This window comes from Gobius niger (genome assembly GCF_951799975.1).
Source record: "Gobius niger genome assembly, contig: SCAFFOLD_82, whole genome shotgun sequence".
NCBI lineage: Eukaryota > Metazoa > Chordata > Actinopteri > Gobiiformes > Gobiidae > Gobius > Gobius niger.
Genome location: NW_027639275.1, coordinates 36,877 through 60,797, shown reverse-complemented (window position 1 = coordinate 60,797; position 23,921 = coordinate 36,877). Strand labels below are relative to the sequence as shown.

The 23,921-nt window shown below is 38.8% G+C and overlaps 1 protein-coding gene across 2 annotated transcripts in view; it reads left to right on the top strand.

The window, feature by feature from the left end:
• The first annotated feature begins 219 nt into the window (after positions 1-219).
• Positions 220-23,921, top strand: part of LOC306982648 (G/T mismatch-specific thymine DNA glycosylase-like) — a 34,781-nt gene continuing 11,079 nt past the window's right edge. The window contains exons 1-5 of one of the 2 annotated variants that reach the window (XM_079583116.1): positions 220-544; positions 5,305-5,372; positions 8,988-9,199; positions 19,766-20,076; positions 23,597-23,666. In XM_079583116.1, coding sequence (XP_079439242.1) covers positions 5,317-5,372; positions 8,988-9,199; positions 19,766-20,076; positions 23,597-23,666 — 649 coding nt within the window. In that variant the 5' untranslated portion in view covers positions 220-544; positions 5,305-5,316. The remainder of the gene's footprint in view (positions 545-5,304; positions 5,373-8,987; positions 9,200-19,765; positions 20,077-23,596; positions 23,667-23,921) is intronic. The other variant, XM_079583117.1, reaches the window with a different exon arrangement.

The following is a 23,921-nucleotide window of genomic DNA, read 5'->3' as shown; positions in this document are numbered from 1 at the left end:
GTAAAGCCAAACTGGAGAAAATGTGCTTCGTTCAGGTGGGAGTTAAGGGGTTAATAAATCTACATCTGTTTAATATTATTAAATTATTAGAATCATTCCGTTCTCTTATCTTTCATAAATAAACCAAATGTTAAAAGAATAGTTTTCAAATGTTTTTTTCCGGTCTCCGTTCATTTTGACGCAGAGCTCTGAGCCAATCAGAATCGAGCCTGTTTAAAAGTCCGGCGGATCAAACCAACGCTCACACGGGGGGATTCGGCTTTTTCTGTGTTTTATCGAACACGACGCGATTAAATCCCAATAAAATAAATACATAAAGGTTAAATCTTTAAATATATCTCAGATGTTACTGTTTCCGGTCGGTATTTTTCAGACTTAGTCCTGATTTCTGGTCTCGCCCCCCCCCCCGTGTCGCCGTGGGTCCGCTCCGGTGTCAGAGTTGAATGTGTCATGTCTCTTTGTTGCCTCTTTGAGCCTCGGAAATCAATGGGAAAATAAAGCAGTTATCTCTACAAAGCAACCCTCGTCACCTCCCCGCCTGCAGGTACAGTCACACTTTCTCTCACCCGCAGATTTGTGCTTTTTCTGTCCCGTTTTTCAGCCAAATGAGGCGAGTTCATTCATCCATGCTACGTTAGCTCAGAGGCTAGCGGCTGCCCGGAGCTAACCGCGGCTAACGGCTAGCACTAACAACAAAAGTGGAAAATTAAAGTCTAAAATAACTTTAAAACTGGGCCTGGGGGAACAAGTATATTTGCCTTTAAGGGGGGAATGCGTGGGACAATAAAGAGTGAATATAAACGTAAATATCCACGTTTAAAGCGCGTTATTGTTGTTAGCCTCAGTAACAATGATCCGGACATTTAAATATGGACTTTTAACTCTTCGTTTCTTTCTCTTGTTTGTGAAATACTTTGGCGCCTCCGTCAGCCTCACTTTAACCCGGATTCTGACAAAACTCCGGGAGAAATGTGGGTTTTATTCGCAGAGGCTCCTCACAAAGATATTGTTTTGTCATCCACGTAGCCACGAGTCCTGCCCCGGGAAATACACCTAGTTTTAAAGATTAAAGTCTCATTGTAATAATGATGTAATACATTTACAGTTCTATTGAAAAGCCTGTTTTATAAACTTAAGATTATTATTAACACATTAGTTTAAAATCAGGGACTGATCACGAGCCAAACTCTTACCATGAAGGAGCAGCAAATAATCTGTGACTAAAGACTTTAGACTAGTAATAATGAGCAAATACAGATACATTAGTGAACAATCTTTATTTAATACTTTAGAGAACAATCTTTATTTAATACATTAGTGAACAATCTTTATTTGATACATTAGTGAACAATCTTTATTTAATGCATTAGTGAACAATCTTTATTCAATACATTAGTGAACAATCTTTATTTAATACTTTAGTGAACAATCTTTATCTAATACATTAGTGAACAATCTTTATTTGATACATTAGTGAACAATCTTTATTTAATGCATTTGTGAACAATCTTTATTTGATACATTAGTGATCAATCTTTATTTAATACTTTAGAGAACAATCTTTATTTAATACATTAGTGATCAATCTTTATTTAATACTTTAGAGAACAATCTTTATTTAATACATTAGAGAACAATCTTTATTTAATACATTAGTGAACAATCTTTATTTGATACATTAGTGATCAATCTTTATTTAATACTTTAGAGAACAACCTTTATTTAATACATTAGTGAACAATCTTTATTTAATACTTTAGTGAACAATCTTTATTTAATACTTTAGAGAACAATCTTTATTTAATACATTAGTGAACAATCTTTATTTAATACTTTAGTGAACAATCTTTATTTAATACATAAGTGAACAATCTTTATTTAATGCATTAGTGAACACTCTTTATTCAATACATTAGTGATCAATCTTTATTCAATACATTAGTGAACAATCTTTATTTAATACATTAGTGAACAATCTTTATTCAATACATTAGTGAACAATCTTTATTTAATACATTAGTGAACAATCTTTATTTAATACATTAGTGAACAATCTTTATTCAATACATTAGTGAACAATCTTTATTTAATACATTAGTGAACAATCTTTATTTAATACATTAGTGAACAATCTTTATTTAATACATTAGTGAACAATCTTTATTTAATACATTAGTGAACAATCTTTATTTAATACATTAGTGAACAATCTTTATTTAATGCATTAGTGAACAATCTTTATTTAATACATCAGTGAACAATCTTTATTTAATACATCAGTGAACAATCTTTATTTAATACATCAGTGATCAATCTTTATTTAATGCATCAGTGAACAATCTTTATTTAATACATTAGTGAACAATCTTTATTTAATACATTAGTGAACAATCTTTATTTAATACATTAGTGAACAATCTTTATTTAATACATTAGCGATCAATCTTTATTTAATACATTAGTGAACAATCTTTATTTAATACATTAGTGATCAATCTTTATTTAATACTTTAGTGAACAATCTTTATTTAATACATTAGTGAACAATCTTTATTTAATACTTTAGTGAACAATCTTTATTTAATACATTAGTGAACAATCTTTATTTAATACATTAGTGATCAATCTTTATTTAATGCATTAGTGAACAATCTTTATTTAATACATTAGTGAACAATCTTTATTTAATACATTAGTGAACAATCTTTATTTAATGCATTAGTGAACAATCTTTATTTAATACATTAGTGAACAATCTTTATTTAATACATTAGTGATCAATCTTTATTTAATACATTAGTGAACAATCTTTATTTAATGCATTAGTGAACAATCTTTATTTAATACATTAGTGAACAATCTTTATTTGATACATTATTGAACAATCTTTATTTTATACATTAGTGAACAATCTTTATTTAATGCATTAGTGAACAATCTTTATTTAATACATTAGTGAACAATCTTTATTTAATACATTAGTGAACAATCTTTATTTAATGCATTAGTGAACAATCTTTATTTAATACATTAGTGAACAATATTTATTTAATGCATTAGTGAACAATCTTTATTTAATACATTAGTGAACAATCTTTATTTAATACATCAGTGAACAATCTTTATTTAATGCATTAGTGAACAATCTTTATTTAATACATCAGTGAACAATCTTTATTTAATACATCAGTGAACAATCTTTATTTAATACATCAGTGAACAATCTTTATTTAATACATTAGTGAACGATCTTTATTTAATACATTAGTGATCAATCTTTATTTAATACATCAGTGAACAATCTTTATTTAATGCATTAGTGAACAATCTTTATTTAATACTTTAGTGAACAATCTTTATTTAACACATTAGTGAACGATCTTTATTTAATACATTAGTGATCAATCTTTATTTAATACATCAGTGAACAATCTTTATTTAATACATTAGTGAACAATCTTTATTTAATACATCAGTGAACAATCTTTATTTAATACATTAGTGAACGATCTTTATTTAATACATTAGTGATCAATCTTTATTTAATACATCAGTGAACAATCTTTATTTAATGCATTAGTGAGCAATCTTTATTTAATACATTAGTGAACAATCTTTATTTAATACATTATTGAACAATCTTTATTTAATACATTAGTGAACAATCTTTATTTTATACATTAGTGATCAATCTTTATTTAATGCATTAGTGAACAATCTTTATTTAATGCATTAGTGAACAATCTTTATTCAATACATTAGTGAACAATCTTTATTTAATACATTAGTGATCAATCTTTATTTAATACATTAGTGATCAATCTTTATTTAATACATTAGTGATCAATCTTTATTTAATACATTAGTGAACAATCTTTATTTAATACATTAGTGAACACTCTTTATTTAATGCATTAGTGAACAATCTTTATTTAATACATCAGTGAACAATCTTTATTTAATGCATTAGTGAACAATCTTTATTTAATGCATTAGTGAACAATCTTTATTTAATACATCAGTGAACAATCTTTATTTAATACATCAGTGAACAATCTTTATTTAATACATTAGTGAACAATCTTTATTTAATACATTAGTGAACACTCTTTATTTAATACATCAGTGAACAATCTTTATTTAATACATCAGTGAACAATCTTTATTTAATACATTAGTGAACAATCTTTATTTAATACATAGTGATCAATCTTTATTTAATACATCAGTGAACAATCTTTATTTAATACATTAGTGATCAATCTTTATTTAATACATTAGTGAACACTCTTTATTTAATACACTAGTGAACACTCTTTATTTAATACATTAGTGAACAATCTTTATTTAATACATTAGTGATCAATCTTTATTTAATACATTAGTGAACAATCTTTATTTAATACATAGTGATCAATCTTTATTTAATACATTAGTGAACAATCTTTATTTAATACATTAGTGAACAATCTTTATTTAACACATTAGTGAACAATCTTTATTTAATACATTAGTGAACAATCTTTATTTATTACATAGTGAACAATCTTTATTTAATACATTAGTGAACAATCGTTATTTAATACATTAGTGAACACTCTTTATTTAATACATTAGTGATCAATCTTTATTTAATACATTAGTGAACAATCTTTATTTAATACATTAGTGATCAATCTTTATTTAATACATTAGTGAACAATCTTTATTTAATACATTAGTGAACAATCTTTATTTAATACATTAGTGAACAATCTTTATTTAATACATAGTGATCAATCTTTATTTAATACATCAGTGAACAATCTTTATTTAATACATTAGTGATCAATCTTTATTTAATACATTAGTGAACAATCTTTATTTAATACATAGTGATCAATCTTTATTTAATACATTAGTGAACAATCTTTATTTAATACATTAGTGAACAATCTTTATTTAACACATTAGTGAACAATCTTTATTTAATACACTAGTGAACAATCTTTATTTAATACATTAGTGAACAATCTTTATTTAATACATTAGTGAACAATCTTTATTTAATACATTAGTGAACAATCTTTATTTAATACATTAGTGAACAATCTTTATTTAATGCATCAGTGAACAATCTTTATTTAACGCATTAGTGTTGCTTTATTGTGAAGGTCCTCGGTGTGTGTTCCCTCCAGTGTTTGGACCTGACCTGTGGCACATGCCTTCACTTTGACACTAACGCACTAACGGGTTGAATCTGACTTTCTGATCGGGATAAAACGCTGCTGTTTCCTGAATTGACTGTGAATATCTTATCAAAAGTCGAGCGTCGCGATGGAGGACAGGTCTCCGGCCGCGATGCCCGTCAACCCGGAGTACATCCAGCAGTGGTGAGTCAGAAACCCCCCAAACACTCTCCAAATTTACCCCCGAAACTCCCACAGCGCTCAAACTGAAGCATGTGCTCCCCCCCCCCCCTTCCTGCCCCCCCCCTCCCTCACGTGTGTCACGCTTTACAGGCGTGTCCTGCAAAACCAGGAACACGTCAGTCAGGCCTCGCTCTCAGAGACTCAGCAGGAAACTTTTGTCCCGACACGATCACGATACACGATACACGATACTCGATAGTCGATACTCGATACTCGGGTCGATCTGATAGTGAATAATTATGATCATATGTTTAAAAAGTCATGTGTCCAAAGTTTATAAACAAAACTCCATTTCACATTTATTGAAGAGTTAAGACTGTAACAAAGTACTGTAACTGTAACTGTAATTGTAACTGTAACTGTAATAGTAATATAGTAGTGGTTACAGTTGAAGTAGCTCGAGTTTAAGTGCATTAAAGGCAGGGCTGCTCGATTATTGGAAAAATAATAATCACGATTATTTTCGTCATAATTGAAATCACGATTATTCAAACGATTATTTGTTGCCTTTAAGAAAAAAAGTCTATCTTTATTTTATTTATTTATCAACCCCTTAACTCCCACCTGGACCGAGCACATTTTCTCCAGTTTGGCTTTACCCCAATCCAAAAGCTTCTGGAAAAAAGGTGAGAAAATAGAGACAGAACTGAGACGAAAACAATGATGAAGATGTGGCAAAAAAGTGACGAAAAATGTATGAAAAAGTGGCAAAAATGGCACAAAAATGTCACAAGAAATTGACAAAAAATGTGACAAAAATGTGATAAAAAAAGTGACAAAATTTTGACAAAAAAAGACAAAAAATTAACAAAAAATTGACAAAAAATGTGACAAAAAAAGACAAAAAAAAAGAGAAAAATGACAAAAAAGTTACAAAAATGAGTTGAAACTCCCCCCCAAAAAAGATGGAAAAAATCTCATGACGTGAGGAAAAAGATCCATTTAGATGAGTTTTGTAGATCTTAGCTTTCAAATGAGGCGCTACACTGGCCTACAGGATTTGGGTAAAGCTGAACTGGAGAAAATGGAAAAAAATTTGAAAAAAAATTGAAAATATAAAAAAATTGAAAAATTTTTTTTGAAAAAACAATAATAAACAAAAAAATATATAATCGTTTTTTTTGCGATTATGCTAATTTTGTAATCGTTTACTGTTGTAATCGAAATCGTGATCGAATTTCGATTAATTGCACAGCCCTAATTAAAGGGACAGTTCTCCGTTCTTCAGACTGATCTGCTCTTACCTGAGCTCAGACCAGCTGATTCGTATCCGTCTGGTCTTTGTGTGACCAAAGATGTTGTTCACATTCGGCCTCTCCCTGTTTATTCCTATGGCTCCAAACGGGGGTGAAGTTAGAAGTGACTGAGCTCCTCCACAAAGACCAGACAGTTACGGATCAACTCGTCTAAACTCAGGTAAGAACTGATCTCAGTCTGAAGAACACCGGCCTTTCCTTTAACAGGTTTGTGCTGAAATGCCAAACTCCTCTAAATATATAAATATATAAATATATAAAGCATGTACTGATACTCATGTCGTTAAAAAGGGTTAGTCTTTGACGGCTTTATTACTATTTATTATTTTCAGTTTATATTTTCCCAAAGTAACTCGGCTTCATGTAGGGCTGCTCGATTATTGGAAAAATAATAATCACGATTATTTTTGTCATAATTGAAATCACGATTATTCAAACGATTATTTGTTGCCTTTAAAAAATCCATCAAAAAAGGGAAAAAAAATCCAGCAAAAAAATGACAAAAATCCAGAAAAAAAAGACGAAAATCCAGCAAAAAAACGACAAAAATCCAGCAAAAAAAGACGAAAATCCAGCAAAAAAAAGACGAAAATCCAGCAAAAAAAACCCCGACAAAAATCCAGCAAAAAAAGACGAAAATCCAGCAAAAAAAGACGAAAATCCAGCAAAAAAAGGACAAAAATCCAGCAAAAGAAAGACAAAAATCCAGCAAAAAAAGACGAAAATCCAGCAAAAAAAAGACGAAAATCCAGCAAAAAAAGGACAAAAATCCAGCAAAAGAAAGACAAAAATCCAGCAAAAAAAGACAAAAATCCAGAAAAAAACGACAAAAATCCAGCAAAAAAAGACAAAAATCCAGCAAAAAAAGACAAAAATCCAGCAAAAAAAGACAAAAATCCAGCAAAAAAGTGACAAAAATCCATCAAAAAAAGACAAAAATCCAGAAAAAAACCGACAAAAATCCAAAAAAAAACCGACAAAAATCCAGCAGAAAAAAGTGACAAAATTCCAGCAAAAAAAATACAAAAATACAGCAGAAAAGTGACAAAAATCCAAAAATTAGAAGAAAAAAAATATGAAATTTAAAAATAAAAAACTAAAATTTGAAAAAAAAAATTATAATTGATTTTTTGCGATTATGCTAATTTTGTAATCGTTTACTGTTGTAATCGAAATCGTGATCGAATTTCGATTAATTGCACAGCCCTAGCTTCATGTTTGTAGAGCTGGGACAAAATATCCGATCATACTTTGTGATCCTTTATCAAGTATCGTATCAGCTCTTTAGTTTTCCCGTGACGGCACTTTGTCACGTTTGTCACATGACTTTTTCCACATGTGAAGGTAAACATGTCATAATTACATAATGGCACAAAGTTTCCTTAAATGAGTTTCTTAAATCGAGGACAAATCAGCTCGTTGCACAATGTGGCTACGCTAGTTCCTCTGAGCTGAAGCTGTGGGCGCTAGTACTTCCTGTTCGTATTCATTTCCATTAAGATGAGCTCAGACCAGTGAGTTCCTGGTAGAAATATTTCCATAGACGAGACGTTTATGTTTGTGAGGATCAGGGAGTTTGTCTTGAAGCTAATTTAACCTCTTAACTCCCGCCTGAACCGAGAGGATCTTTTTCCTCACGTCATCACATTTTTTTTTTCATCATTTTTTTGTTGGATGTTCAACTCATGTTTGTAACTTTTTTGTCACATTTTTTTTAAATTTTTCGTCAATTTTTTATCAAATTCTTTGTCTTTTTTTAGTCACATTTTTGTAAATTTTTTGTCAAAATTTAGTCCTTTCCTGTCAATTTTTTTGGTCAAATTTGTTTCGCATTATTGTCCTTTTTTTCGTCAATTTTTCGTCACTTTTCTGTCACATTTCCGTCATTTTTTTCGTCTCAGTTTTGTTGCTATTTTCTCACCTTTTTTTCCAGAAGCTTTTGGATTGGGGTAAAGCCAAACTGGAGAAAATGTGCTCGGTTCAGGCGGGGGTTAAGGGGTTAATGCACAATTTGAAATAGTGCCGTTTTATGTATATTTTTTTTATTTATATTATTATTCCAGGAAAAGAATATAGACAGGAAGTACTGGCGCTCACACCTTCAGGTCAGAGGAACTAGCATAGCCGTACGGTGCAACAAGCATATTCATCAGAAACATTGTGCTGGTTTGGGTAAAGCCGAACAGGAGAGCGTGTGCTGGGGTGAGGCGGGGGTGAGGAGGTTAGATGTGGTGGTTTTGCAGGACACGTCTGGTTTCTTCTGTATCTGAAGTTCAGACCTTTCCCTCAGAGTCTGTTTCAGTGACGCTGTGCTCCTCAGGATCCACCAGACGCAGCAGTTCCACGCTCTGCAGGCCCAGTACTCCGGCTTCCACCAGCACTACTCCTACCCCCCCACAGAGGGCGCCGCGGAGAGCCCCGCCCAGCCCACAGGGGGCGCCATGGAGCGGCCCGTCCATCCACAGAACCACCTGAACCAGAACAACGCCGCGCAGATGCCTCCAGAGCCGCCGGCCGCAGAGCCAGGAAAACGTAAGACTTTAGCTTTAGCTTTAGCCTCAGCTTTAGCTTTAGCTTCAGCTTTAACTTTAGCTTCAGCTTCAGCCTCAGCTTTAGCTTTAGCTTCAGCTTTAGCCTCAGCTTTAGCTTTAGCTTTAGCCTCAGCTTTAGCTTTAGCTTCAGCTTTAGTTTTAGCCTCAGCTTTAGCCTCAGCTTTAGCTTTAGCTTTAGCCTCAGCTTTAGCTTTAGCTTTAGCCTCAGCTTTAGCTTTAGCCTCGGCTTTAGCTTCAGCCTCAGCTTTAGCTTTAGCTTCAGCTTTAGCTTCAGCTTTAGTTTTAGCCTCAGCTTTAGCTTCAGCCTCTTCTTTAGCTTCAGCTTTAGCTTTAGCTTTAGCTTTAGCTTCAGCCTCAGCTTTAGCTTCAGCCTCTTCTTTAGCTTCAGCTTTAGCTTTAGCCTCAGCTTTAGCTTTAGCCTCAGCTTTAGCTTTAACCTCAGCTTTAGCTTTAGCTTTAGCTTTAGCTTCAGCTTTAGCTTCAGCTTTAGCTTCAGCTTTAGCTTTAGCTTCAGCTTTAGCTTCAGCTTTAGCTTCAGCTTTAGCTTTAGCCTCAGCTTTAGCTTTAGCTTCAGCTTTAGCTTCAGCTTTAGCTTTAGCTTTAGCCTCAGCTTTAGCTTCAGCTTTAGCTTTAGCTTTAGCTTTAGCTTTAGCTTTAGCTTTAGCCTCTTCTTTAGCTTCAGCTTTAGCTTCAGCTTTAGCTTCAGCTTTAGCTTTAGCTTCAGCTTTAGCTTCAGCTTTAGCCTCAGCTTTAGCTTTAGCTTTAGCCTCAGCTTTAGCTTTAGCCTCAGCTTTAGCTTTAGCTTTAGCTTTAGCCTCAGCTTTAGCTTCAGCTTTAGCTTTAGCTTCAGCTTTAGCTTCAGCTTTAGCTTTAGCCTCAGCTTTAGCTTCAGCTTTAGCCTCAGCTTTAGCTTTAGCCTCAGCTTTAGCTTCAGCTTTAGCTTCAGCTTTAGCTTCAGCTTTAGCTTCAGCCTCAGCTTTAGCTTTAGCCTCAGCCTCTTCTTTAGCTTTAGCTTCAGCCTCAGCTTTAGCTTCAGCTTTAGCTTCAGCTTTAGCTTCAGCTGCAGCTTTAGCCTCAGCTTTAGCTTCAGCTTCAGCCTCAGCTTTAGCTTCAGCTTTAGCTTTAGCTTCAGCTTTAGCTTCAGCTTCAGCTTTAGCCTCAGCTTTAGCCTCTTCTTTAGCCTCAGCTTTAGCCTCTTCTTTAGCTTCAGCTTCAGCCTCAGCTTTAGCTTCAGCTTTAGCTTTAGCTTCAGCTTTAGCTTCAGCTTCAGCTTTAGCCTCAGCTTTAGCCTCAGCTTTAGCCTCTTCTTTAGCCTCAGCTTTAGCTTTAGCTTTAGCTTCAGCTTTAGCTTTAGCTTCAGCTTTAGCTTCAGCTTCAGCTTTAGCCTCTTCTTTAGCTTCAGCTTTAGCTTCAGCTTTAGCTTTAGCCCCAGCTTTAGCTTCAGCTTTAGCCTCAGCTTTAGCCTCAGCTTTAGCTTTAGCCTCAGCTTTAGCCTCAGCTTTAGCTTTAGCCCCAGCTTTAGCTTTAGCCCCAGCTTTAGCTTCAGCTTTAGCCTCAGCTTTAGCCTCAGCTTTAGCCTCAGCTTTAGCTTTAGCCTCAGCTTTAGCTTTGGCCTCAGCTTTAGCTTCAGCTTTAGCCTCAGCTTTAGCTTTAGCCTCAGCTTTAGCTTTAGCCCCAGCTTTAGCTTCAGCTTTAGCCTCAGCTTTAGCCTCAGCTTTAGCCTCAGCTTTAGCCTCAGCTTTAGCTTTAGCTTTAGCTTTAGCTTCAGCTTCAGCTTTAGCTTTAGCTTTAGCCTCAGCTTTAACCTCAGCTTTAGCTTCAGCTTTAGCCTCAGCTTTAGCTTTAGCCCCAGCTTTAGCTTCAGCTTTAGCCTCAGCTTTAGCCTCAGCTTTAGCCTCAGCTTTAGCCTCAGCTTTAGCTTTAGCTTTAGCTTTAGCTTTAGCTCAGCTTTAGCTTCAGCTTTAGCCTCAGCTTTAGCTTCAGCTTTAGCCTCAGCTTCAGCTTCAGCTTTAGCTTTAGCTTTAGCTCAGCTTTAGCTTCAGCTTTAGCTTTAGCTTTAGCTTTAGCTTTAGCTCAGCTTTAGCTTTAGCCTCAGCTTTAGCTCAGCTTTAGCCTCAGCTTTAGCTTTAGCTTTAGCTTTAGCTTTAGCTCAGCTTTAGCTTCAGCTTTAGCCTCAGCTTTAGCTTCAGCTTTAGCTCAGCTTTAGCTTTAGCTTTAGCCCCAGCTTTAGCTTCAGCTTTAGCCTCAGCTTCAGCTTCAGCTTTAGCCTCAGCTTTAACCTCAGCTTTAGCTTCAGCTTCAGCCTCAGCTTTAGCTTTAGCTTTAGCCTCAGCTTTAGCCTCAGCCTTAACTTTAGCTTTAGCTCAGCTTTAGCTTTAGCCTCAGCTTTGGCCTCAGCCTCTTTAGCTACAGCTTTAGCTTCAGCTTTAGCTTTAGCCCCAGCTTTAGCTTCAGCTTTAGCCTCAGCTTTAGCCTCAGCTTTAGCCTCAGCTTTAGCTTTAGCCTCAGCTTTAGCTTTAGCTTTAGCTTTAGCTTCAGCTTTAGCCTCAGCTTTAGCCTCAGCTTTAACCTCAGCTTTAGCCTCAGCTTTAGCTTTAGCCTCAGCTTTAGCTTTAACCCCAGCTTTAGCTTTAGCCTCAGCTTTAGCTTTAACCTCAGCTTTAGCTTTAGCCTCAGCTTTAGCTTTAGCTTCAGCTTTAGCTTTAGCTTCAGCTTTAGCTTTAGCCTCAGCTTTAGCTTTAGCTTCAGCCTCAGCTTTAGCTTCAGCTTCAGCTTTAGCCTCAGCTTTAGCTTTAGCTTCAGCTTTAGCTTTAGCCTCAGCTTTAGCTTTAGCTTCAGCCTCAGCTTTAGCTTCAGCTTCAGCTTCAGCTTTAGCCTCAGCTTTAGCTTTAGCTTCAGCTTTAGCTTTAGCCTCAGCTTTAGCTTTAGCTTCAGCCTCAGCTTTAGCTTCAGCTTCAGCTTTAGCCTCAGCTTTAGCTTTAACCTCAGCTTTAGCTTTAGCTTCAGCTTCAGCTTTAGCCTCAGCTTTAGCTTTAGCTTCAGCCTCAGCTTTAGCTTTAGCTTCAGCTTTAGCCTCAGCTTTAGCTTTAGCTTCAGCCTCAGCTTTAGCTTTAGCTTTAGCCTCAGCTTTAGCCTCAGCCTTAACTTTAGCTTTAGCTCAGCTTTAGCTTTGGCCTCAGCTTTAGCTTTAGCTTTAGCTCAGCCTCAGCTTTAGCTTTAGCTTTAGCCTCAGCTTTAGCTTCAGCTTTAGCTCAGCTTTAGCTTTAGCTTTAGCCCCAGCTTTAGCTTCAGCTTTAGCCTCAGCTTCAGCTTCAGCTTTAGCCTCAGCTTTAACCTCAGCTTTAGCTTCAGCTTCAGCCTCAGCTTTAGCTTTAGCTTTAGCCTCAGCTTTAGCCTCAGCCTTAACTTTAGCTTTAGCTCAGCTTTAGCTTTAGCCTCAGCTTTAGCTCAGCTTTAGCCTCAGCTTTAGCTTTAGCTTTAGCTTTAGCTTTAGCTCAGCTTTAGCTTCAGCTTTAGCCTCAGCTTTAGCTTCAGCTTTAGCTCAGCTTTAGCCTCAGCTTCAGCTTCAGCTTTAGCCTCAGCTTTAACCTCAGCTTTAGCTTCAGCTTCAGCCTCAGCTTTAGCTTTAGCTTTAGCCTCAGCTTTAGCCTCAGCCTTAACTTTAGCTTTAGCTCAGCTTTAGCTTTAGCCTCAGCTTTGGCCTCAGCCTCTTTAGCTACAGCTTTAGCTTCAGCTTTAGCTTTAGCCCCAGCTTTAGCTTCAGCTTTAGCCTCAGCTTTAGCCTCAGCTTTAGCCTCAGCTTTAGCTTTAGCCTCAGCTTTAGCTTTAGCTTTAGCTTTAGCTTCAGCTTTAGCCTCAGCTTTAGCCTCAGCTTTAACCTCAGCTTTAGCCTCAGCTTTAGCTTTAGCCTCAGCTTTAGCTTTAACCCCAGCTTTAGCTTTAGCCTCAGCTTTAGCTTTAACCTCAGCTTTAGCTTTAGCCTCAGCTTTAGCTTTAGCTTCAGCTTTAGCTTTAGCTTCAGCTTTAGCTTTAGCCTCAGCTTTAGCTTTAGCTTCAGCCTCAGCTTTAGCTTCAGCTTCAGCTTTAGCCTCAGCTTTAGCTTTAGCTTCAGCTTTAGCTTTAGCCTCAGCTTTAGCTTTAGCTTCAGCCTCAGCTTTAGCTTCAGCTTCAGCTTCAGCTTTAGCCTCAGCTTTAGCTTTAGCTTCAGCTTTAGCTTTAGCCTCAGCTTTAGCTTTAGCTTCAGCCTCAGCTTTAGCTTCAGCTTCAGCTTTAGCCTCAGCTTTAGCTTTAACCTCAGCTTTAGCTTTAGCTTCAGCTTCAGCTTTAGCCTCAGCTTTAGCTTCAGCCTCAGCTTTAGCTTTAGCTTCAGCTTTAGCCTCAGCTTTAGCTTTAGCTTCAGCCTCAGCTTTAGCTTTAGCTTTAGCCTCAGCTTTAGCCTCAGCCTTAACTTTAGCTTTAGCTCAGCTTTAGCTTTGGCCTCAGCTTTAGCTTTAGCTTTAGCTCAGCCTCAGCTTTAGCTTTAGCTTTAGCTTTAGCCTCAGCTTTAGCTCAGCTTTAGCTTTAGCTTTAGCTTTAGCCTCAGCTTTAGCTTTAGCCTCAGCTTTAGCTTTAGCCTCAGCTTTAGCTTTAACCTCAGCTTTAGCTTTAGCCTCAGCTTTAGCCTCAGCTTTAGCTTTAGCTTCAGCTTCAGCCTCAGCTTTAGCTTCAGCCTCAGCTTTAGCTTTAGCTTTAGCTTTAGCTTTAGCTTTAGCTTTAGCCTCAGCTTTAGCTTTAGCCTCAGCCTCTTCTTTAGCTTTAGCTTCAGCCTCAGCTTTAGCTTCAGCTTTAGCCTCAGCTTTAGCTTTAGCTTCAGCTTTAGCCTCAGCTTTAGCTTTAGCTTCAGCCTCAGCTTTAGCTTTAGCTTTAGCTTTAGCCTCAGCTTTAGCCTCAGCCTTAACTTTAGCTTTAGCTCAGCTTTAGCTTTGGCCTCAGCTTTAGCTTTAGCTTTAGCTCAGCCTCAGCTTTAGCTTTAGCTTTAGCCTCAGCTTTAGCTCAGCTTTAGCTTTAGCTTTAGCCTCAGCTTTAGCTTTAGCTTTAGCTTTAGCCTCAGCTTTGGCCTCAGCTTTAGCTTTAGCTTTAGCCTCAGCTTTAGCTTTAGCCTCAGCTTTAGCTTTAGCTTTAGCCTCAGCTTTAGCTTTAGCTTCAGCTTTAGTTTTAGCCTCAGCTTTAGCCTCAGCTTTAGCTTTAGCTTTAGCCTCAGCTTTAGCTTTAGCTTTAGCCTCAGCTTTAGCTTTAGCCTCGGCTTTAGCTTCAGCCTCAGCTTTAGCTTTAGCTTCAGCTTTAGCTTCAGCTTTAGTTTTAGCCTCAGCTTTAGCTTCAGCCTCTTCTTTAGCTTCAGCTTTAGCTTTAGCTTTAGCTTTAGCTTCAGCCTCAGCTTTAGCTTCAGCCTCTTCTTTAGCTTCAGCTTTAGCTTTAGCCTCAGCTTTAGCTTTAGCCTCAGCTTTAGCTTTAACCTCAGCTTTAGCTTTAGCTTTAGCTTTAGCTTCAGCTTTAGCTTCAGCTTTAGCTTCAGCTTTAGCTTTAGCTTCAGCTTTAGCTTCAGCTTTAGCTTCAGCTTTAGCTTTAGCCTCAGCTTTAGCTTTAGCTTCAGCTTTAGCTTCAGCTTTAGCTTTAGCTTTAGCCTCAGCTTTAGCTTCAGCTTTAGCTTTAGCTTTAGCTTTAGCTTTAGCTTTAGCTTTAGCCTCTTCTTTAGCTTCAGCTTTAGCTTCAGCTTTAGCTTCAGCTTTAGCTTTAGCTTCAGCTTTAGCTTCAGCTTTAGCCTCAGCTTTAGCTTTAGCTTTAGCCTCAGCTTTAGCTTTAGCCTCAGCTTTAGCTTTAGCTTTAGCTTTAGCCTCAGCTTTAGCTTCAGCTTTAGCTTTAGCTTCAGCTTTAGCTTCAGCTTTAGCTTTAGCCTCAGCTTTAGCTTCAGCTTTAGCCTCAGCTTTAGCTTTAGCCTCAGCTTTAGCTTCAGCTTTAGCTTCAGCTTTAGCTTCAGCTTTAGCTTCAGCCTCAGCTTTAGCTTTAGCCTCAGCCTCTTCTTTAGCTTTAGCTTCAGCCTCAGCTTTAGCTTCAGCTTTAGCTTCAGCTTTAGCTTCAGCTGCAGCTTTAGCCTCAGCTTTAGCTTCAGCTTCAGCCTCAGCTTTAGCTTCAGCTTTAGCTTTAGCTTCAGCTTTAGCTTCAGCTTCAGCTTTAGCCTCAGCTTTAGCCTCTTCTTTAGCCTCAGCTTTAGCCTCTTCTTTAGCTTCAGCTTCAGCCTCAGCTTTAGCTTCAGCTTTAGCTTTAGCTTCAGCTTTAGCTTCAGCTTCAGCTTTAGCCTCAGCTTTAGCCTCAGCTTTAGCCTCTTCTTTAGCCTCAGCTTTAGCTTTAGCTTTAGCTTCAGCTTTAGCTTTAGCTTCAGCTTTAGCTTCAGCTTCAGCTTTAGCCTCTTCTTTAGCTTCAGCTTTAGCTTCAGCTTTAGCTTTAGCCCCAGCTTTAGCTTCAGCTTTAGCCTCAGCTTTAGCCTCAGCTTTAGCTTTAGCCTCAGCTTTAGCCTCAGCTTTAGCTTTAGCCCCAGCTTTAGCTTTAGCCCCAGCTTTAGCTTCAGCTTTAGCCTCAGCTTTAGCCTCAGCTTTAGCCTCAGCTTTAGCTTTAGCCTCAGCTTTAGCTTTGGCCTCAGCTTTAGCTTCAGCTTTAGCCTCAGCTTTAGCTTTAGCCTCAGCTTTAGCTTTAGCCCCAGCTTTAGCTTCAGCTTTAGCCTCAGCTTTAGCCTCAGCTTTAGCCTCAGCTTTAGCCTCAGCTTTAGCTTTAGCTTTAGCTTTAGCTTCAGCTTCAGCTTTAGCTTTAGCTTTAGCCTCAGCTTTAACCTCAGCTTTAGCTTCAGCTTTAGCCTCAGCTTTAGCTTTAGCCCCAGCTTTAGCTTCAGCTTTAGCCTCAGCTTTAGCCTCAGCTTTAGCCTCAGCTTTAGCCTCAGCTTTAGCTTTAGCTTTAGCTTTAGCTTTAGCTCAGCTTTAGCTTCAGCTTTAGCCTCAGCTTTAGCTTCAGCTTTAGCCTCAGCTTCAGCTTCAGCTTTAGCTTTAGCTTTAGCTCAGCTTTAGCTTCAGCTTTAGCTTTAGCTTTAGCTTTAGCTTTAGCTCAGCTTTAGCTTTAGCCTCAGCTTTAGCTCAGCTTTAGCCTCAGCTTTAGCTTTAGCTTTAGCTTTAGCTTTAGCTCAGCTTTAGCTTCAGCTTTAGCCTCAGCTTTAGCTTCAGCTTTAGCTCAGCTTTAGCTTTAGCTTTAGCCCCAGCTTTAGCTTCAGCTTTAGCCTCAGCTTCAGCTTCAGCTTTAGCCTCAGCTTTAACCTCAGCTTTAGCTTCAGCTTCAGCCTCAGCTTTAGCTTTAGCTTTAGCCTCAGCTTTAGCCTCAGCCTTAACTTTAGCTTTAGCTCAGCTTTAGCTTTAGCCTCAGCTTTGGCCTCAGCCTCTTTAGCTACAGCTTTAGCTTCAGCTTTAGCTTTAGCCCCAGCTTTAGCTTCAGCTTTAGCCTCAGCTTTAGCCTCAGCTTTAGCCTCAGCTTTAGCTTTAGCCTCAGCTTTAGCTTTAGCTTTAGCTTTAGCTTCAGCTTTAGCCTCAGCTTTAGCCTCAGCTTTAACCTCAGCTTTAGCCTCAGCTTTAGCTTTAGCCTCAGCTTTAGCTTTAACCCCAGCTTTAGCTTTAGCCTCAGCTTTAGCTTTAACCTCAGCTTTAGCTTTAGCCTCAGCTTTAGCTTTAGCTTCAGCTTTAGCTTTAGCTTCAGCTTTAGCTTTAGCCTCAGCTTTAGCTTTAGCTTCAGCCTCAGCTTTAGCTTCAGCTTCAGCTTTAGCCTCAGCTTTAGCTTTAGCTTCAGCTTTAGCTTTAGCCTCAGCTTTAGCTTTAGCTTCAGCCTCAGCTTTAGCTTCAGCTTCAGCTTCAGCTTTAGCCTCAGCTTTAGCTTTAGCTTCAGCTTTAGCTTTAGCCTCAGCTTTAGCTTTAGCTTCAGCCTCAGCTTTAGCTTCAGCTTCAGCTTTAGCCTCAGCTTTAGCTTTAACCTCAGCTTTAGCTTTAGCTTCAGCTTCAGCTTTAGCCTCAGCTTTAGCTTTAGCTTCAGCCTCAGCTTTAGCTTTAGCTTCAGCTTTAGCCTCAGCTTTAGCTTTAGCTTCAGCCTCAGCTTTAGCTTTAGCTTTAGCCTCAGCTTTAGCCTCAGCCTTAACTTTAGCTTTAGCTCAGCTTTAGCTTTGGCCTCAGCTTTAGCTTTAGCTTTAGCTCAGCCTCAGCTTTAGCTTTAGCTTTAGCCTCAGCTTTAGCTTCAGCTTTAGCTCAGCTTTAGCTTTAGCTTTAGCCCCAGCTTTAGCTTCAGCTTTAGCCTCAGCTTCAGCTTCAGCTTTAGCCTCAGCTTTAACCTCAGCTTTAGCTTCAGCTTCAGCCTCAGCTTTAGCTTTAGCTTTAGCCTCAGCTTTAGCCTCAGCCTTAACTTTAGCTTTAGCTCAGCTTTAGCTTTAGCCTCAGCTTTAGCTCAGCTTTAGCCTCAGCTTTAGCTTTAGCTTTAGCTTTAGCTTTAGCTCAGCTTTAGCTTCAGCTTTAGCCTCAGCTTTAGCTTCAGCTTTAGCTCAGCTTTAGCCTCAGCTTCAGCTTCAGCTTTAGCCTCAGCTTTAACCTCAGCTTTAGCTTCAGCTTCAGCCTCAGCTTTAGCTTTAGCTTTAGCCTCAGCTTTAGCCTCAGCCTTAACTTTAGCTTTAGCTCAGCTTTAGCTTTAGCCTCAGCTTTGGCCTCAGCCTCTTTAGCTACAGCTTTAGCTTCAGCTTTAGCTTTAGCCCCAGCTTTAGCTTCAGCTTTAGCCTCAGCTTTAGCCTCAGCTTTAGCCTCAGCTTTAGCTTTAGCCTCAGCTTTAGCTTTAGCTTTAGCTTTAGCTTCAGCTTTAGCCTCAGCTTTAGCCTCAGCTTTAACCTCAGCTTTAGCCTCAGCTTTAGCTTTAGCCTCAGCTTTAGCTTTAACCCCAGCTTTAGCTTTAGCCTCAGCTTTAGCTTTAACCTCAGCTTTAGCTTTAGCCTCAGCTTTAGCTTTAGCTTCAGCTTTAGCTTTAGCTTCAGCTTTAGCTTTAGCCTCAGCTTTAGCTTTAGCTTCAGCCTCAGCTTTAGCTTCAGCTTCAGCTTTAGCCTCAGCTTTAGCTTTAGCTTCAGCTTTAGCTTTAGCCTCAGCTTTAGCTTTAGCTTCAGCCTCAGCTTTAGCTTCAGCTTCAGCTTCAGCTTTAGCCTCAGCTTTAGCTTTAGCTTCAGCTTTAGCTTTAGCCTCAGCTTTAGCTTTAGCTTCAGCCTCAGCTTTAGCTTCAGCTTCAGCTTTAGCCTCAGCTTTAGCTTTAACCTCAGCTTTAGCTTTAGCTTCAGCTTCAGCTTTAGCCTCAGCTTTAGCTTCAGCCTCAGCTTTAGCTTTAGCTTCAGCTTTAGCCTCAGCTTTAGCTTTAGCTTCAGCCTCAGCTTTAGCTTTAGCTTTAGCCTCAGCTTTAGCCTCAGCCTTAACTTTAGCTTTAGCTCAGCTTTAGCTTTGGCCTCAGCTTTAGCTTTAGCTTTAGCTCAGCCTCAGCTTTAGCTTTAGCTTTAGCTTTAGCCTCAGCTTTAGCTCAGCTTTAGCTTTAGCTTTAGCTTTAGCCTCAGCTTTAGCTTTAGCCTCAGCTTTAGCTTTAGCCTCAGCTTTAGCTTTAACCTCAGCTTTAGCTTTAGCCTCAGCTTTAGCCTCAGCTTTAGCTTTAGCTTCAGCTTCAGCCTCAGCTTTAGCTTCAGCCTCAGCTTTAGCTTTAGCTTTAGCTTTAGCTTTAGCTTTAGCTTTAGCCTCAGCTTTAGCTTTAGCCTCAGCCTCTTCTTTAGCTTTAGCTTCAGCCTCAGCTTTAGCTTCAGCTTTAGCCTCAGCTTTAGCTTTAGCTTCAGCTTTAGCCTCAGCTTTAGCTTTAGCTTCAGCCTCAGCTTTAGCTTTAGCTTTAGCTTTAGCCTCAGCTTTAGCCTCAGCCTTAACTTTAGCTTTAGCTCAGCTTTAGCTTTGGCCTCAGCTTTAGCTTTAGCTTTAGCTCAGCCTCAGCTTTAGCTTTAGCTTTAGCCTCAGCTTTAGCTCAGCTTTAGCTTTAGCTTTAGCCTCAGCTTTAGCTTTAGCTTTAGCTTTAGCCTCAGCTTTGGCCTCAGCTTTAGCTTTAGCTTTAGCCTCAGCTTTAGCTTTAGCCTCAGCTTTAGCTTTAGCTTTAGCTTTAGCCTTAGCCTCAGCTTTGGCCTCAGCTTTAGCTTTAGCTTTAGCCTTAGCCTCAGCTTTAGCCTCAGCTTTAGCTTTAGCTTTAGCCTCAGCTTTTGCCTCAGCTTTAGCCTCAGCCTCAGCAGCAGGGCCTTTCAGGGCCTTTCAGGACCTTTCGGGACCTTTGGGCCTTTCAGGAGTAGGGGTGGGAACCTCTGGGTTCATGATTCGATACGATACGCGATACGTGGCTGCCGATAACGATTTGAGCCGTGTTTGTTTCTCACTGATCTTCTTCCTGCTGATGCTGAGTTTGTTCTGACTCTGACGTCTCGTTTGTCCTTCAGCTCCTCCCAAGAAGCGCGGTCGTCCGGCTCAGCCCAAAGAGCCCAAACCGCCCAAGCCCCCGAAGGTCCCGAAGGTCCCGAAGGCCCCGAAGGCCCCAAAGGCCCCCAAACCTCCCAAAGACCCCAGCGCCCCCAAGGCCAAACCGGGCCCCAAACCCAAGAAGGGCAAAGGGGAGGAGGCGGAGGCGAAGGAGGGGCAGGAGGAGAAGAAGCCTCGGAGGAAGGTGGACCGCTTCAAAGGCATGTCCGAGGAGGAGGTGATGAAGAAGACTCTGCCCGACCTGCTGGACTACAACCTGGACTACGTCATCGTGAGTTCAACATCCTCTGAACATGATCTGGGATCCACTTTACTCCTTAACCTCCGAGTTTAACTGTGTCAGAGTCAAAAACAAACAAACTCTCTACGATGATTATTCTGATGTTCTGTGGCTTTGAGGTTTATCCAGGAAGTGACTCCGACATGGTTCCACTCAGTAACATCTGCACTTGAGCTGCAGGCTCCACACTGGAAGGTTTTACACACAAGGACTTTACAGATCTGATGCCTGGAGACATTTTACATACAGTAAATATAAGTATATATAAGTATACAGTCAATATAAGTATAGTTCACAATTGCTAGTTTATTCAAACACTATACAAGCTCCGCCCCTTTCCCCTTGAGTCTCCATGGAGACGGCTGTCTATCAGAAGTTTTACTTTTGAGCAAGGAATATTTAAAACAGAAATAATAATCATTTAAAATGGGCCTAATGGTTTAACGTAAACATAAATGAGCAGGACGGAGCAGGTTTCTTCATTATGAAAGATCAGGAGCCTTTTAAGTTTAGTTCCAATAAACCCGTAATCGTCCAAACAGAGTAAAAAAATCGAGATGTTTTTTTATTTATTTTTTTTATTTTTTTTATTAAAGTCAATTTACAACAATCGTCAAAGACGAGACATCTGAAAATACAGAGCTCATATCAAAACAACACAATACAAATAAATAAATTATAATAAGAAAATAAATGAACAAACAGAAAGTTTTTCATTTATTTAGCTTCGGGGGATTTCATTGAAGTCTTTGTAACAGTCTTGGAGTCGTGAGCTTTTCTTATTCATTACAATATCACAACAATGAGTTCATAATTTTTTTACATCACTTAAAAATAGGGAGAGATACAGTTGTGACTTCAAAAACGTTTGTGAATAAAACATTTACCAAACAAAATGAATAAATTCACTACGTAGTGAAAAGATTTCGTGGTTGTGTAATAATATCTTTTCATGTAAAACAATGACTCTTTTGACAATTCTTGAAAATATAGTTACTCAATTCAGCCCAAAATGTTTGAACAATTTTACAGAAGAAAAACAACAAGTGCTGAAGAGTCTCGTCCTGTGTTTGACAGAAAGTACAGAATTGATCAACGTCTGCAAACCGAGACCACTGAGTCGACCGGATAGATTTTGTGAATGATCTTAAAATGAACTTCCTTCATTTTGTTTGTTATTCAGTATTTATATAAGGCAATAGCCAGGTCCTCTTCCAGTCTAGTTCCTCTATCAAGCACGACGTGCTGCCTGCAGACCTCCACTGTGAGGTCGCTTCCGTTGCAGCCTCCACTGTCAGGACGGGAAGTGTGTACTTTTTTTGGGTGGGGGCGGGGGAATGAGTGCGTTTAAATGCCGATTTTACCTGCCTTTTAATTCGAGGGAGGCCGGCGAGTCAGCGTATGTCCAGAGTAGCGGTGGGTTGCTGATTTTGCAACTCACAACTACTTTGGACTCAACCGCCACAACTCTAACCAGTGTGTACGCGTAACGCAGGTATACGCGGTATAACCACTAGAAAACCTGCAGCATTACCGTATAACCACTACGTTTATCACTCACGTGCGCAGTGTTATTTTCTCTCTGTCCAATTAGACACCAGCCCAAACTTCACAACAATTTCCTCGACTTCTCATCCCTCTCTCTCTTTCTCCGTCTCTCATTTATATTTTCACACTGTTTCTGCCCTGGAAAACTGGGAAGTCGATGTGCTACGACGCTCTGTGACTGAAAACAAAGGGCAATAACTTTGTTTCCTTAACTTTGCGGGAGGAGCGAAACAGCGCCGCCAATTTGACGCTGGTGGCCCAAAAGTGTACTGCATCCATACTGCAAGGCATTACAGACAGAGAATGAAAGGTGGAAGTTAAGAGTATTTAAGAGTATTAACCATAAACGGCCGAACAGCGGAGATAGATTTTACGTGATATTTTTTGTACTAATTAATACTTCTGGGAGGAAAGAGATTCAACCTGAAGTGCGTTCGCGATTTTATTTTGAAACGTATCCCGTGCATTTCCCGTCCTGACAGTGGAGGCTGCAACGGAAGCGACCTCACAGTGGAGGTCTGCAGGCAGGTGCCTCTCCTATCAAGGGGTTCCAAAAAAGTGTACCTTTAGGGGTGATTTTATTTGAATTTTGGAAAATGTTACGGATATGGTGATTATTTCATTTTCTATCAAGTAAATTAATGCCATTTAAGGTGAGCACAATATCACCAATGTTGTTGATGTTGTAAAAGGATAAATGGCATTTTATAAGATGGAGTAACTCTGGCTTTGATCACAGAGTTGTGTTCTCCAAATGGAACAGGAAATTCATACTTCATCATAAAGTGTTCACAAGGTAGAAAAGATCCCTGTTCATCCAATAGTGAAACAATCTTATTCATATTTTTTTGGAACCATTTGGGAAAAAACAAAGACCGATTTCTTATTGTAATGTGTTCGTTGTTCCACAAGGAATATTTATGTGGAGAGAAATTCTGATTAAAGCACAGTTTCAGAGCAGACATTGCTGGTGAAGGTTAGCCAATGCAACAGGAAGTTATGTGGGCGCGTAATTACATGTTAAAAGAAAAGAAAGTCCAACTGACTCAGAAATATAACTGGGGATAAAGCACCAGATAGAATCTGAATTTGCAAGGCGTCTTTTTAACCAGTTAATTCGGAAAACTCAAAAACTTCTAGCCCTCCTTCCACTTTGCATTCGAGAGTACAGCCTTTTTGAGCTTATGCGGTTTATTTTTCCAAAAAAGAGTGTTAATTTCCTTGGATATGCGTTCATCTACACATAATGACAATAAAGAACAAAGCGAGACAGACTCTGCCTGGGACAGAAGAACTCGGCCATACAAAGTTAAATCTCTCTGAAACCAGAGGTTAAAGATACTTTTGGTTTTAACAATTCTATGATGAAAGTTTAATTGTTTCTAGTTGCCTTGTTTCTCGTCATTTGAATACCCGAATATTTAACAGACTGATTCACTGGAATATTTTCTAGAAATAGATCTTCACAACTATGACTTGGCATCAGCTCACATTTCAATGAATGAAATAGCTTTCTGCAACTGATTTTGATCTTTCAGAAAAAGAGCTGTGTCATCAGCAAGTTGAAATTCGTATTTCTCTATTGAAAATCGAAATACCCTTCAATCCCGGACCACTGACAATAGTTACAGAAAACAATTCAACAACCAAGACAAAAATGAAAGGATTAATCGGACGTCCGTGTCTTACACCACGTGTTATATCAAACCTTTTAGTAGTTTTGTAATTTACAATAACAGAGCTATTGATGCCATTGTAGAACATATCAACCACATGTGTAAAAGAGTTTCCAAATTGAAATAACTGAAGACATTCTCGAATAAATTTGTGTTCAGTGGTGTCAAAAGCTTTGTAGAAATCCACTTTATTCATTGATCTGTCCCAGTCGTGTCTCGTGCTGACGTCAGGAGGAAAGTGCAGGTCAGGTTTTCTGTCTGAATCTAACGTGGAGCTTCTGTTTCAGATCGGGATCAACCCGGGGCTCATGGCGGCTTTCATCGGCCGCTGGTTCCCTGGACCCGGAAACCACTTCTGTGAGTCTGAAAATGATCCGTCCTCTGTGGTTCTCTCTGGTCCTCTGTGGGGTCCTCTCTCTGGTCCTCTCTGTGGTCCTCTGTGGTCCTCTGTGGTCCTCTCTGTGGTCCTCTCTGGTCCTCTGTGGTCCTCTGTGTGGTCCTCTCTGTGGTCCTCTCTGTGGTCCACTGTGGTCCTCTGTGGTCCTCTCTGTGGTCCTCTCTGTGGTCCTCTCTGTGGTCCTCTCTGGGGTCCTCTGTGTGGTCCTCTGTGGT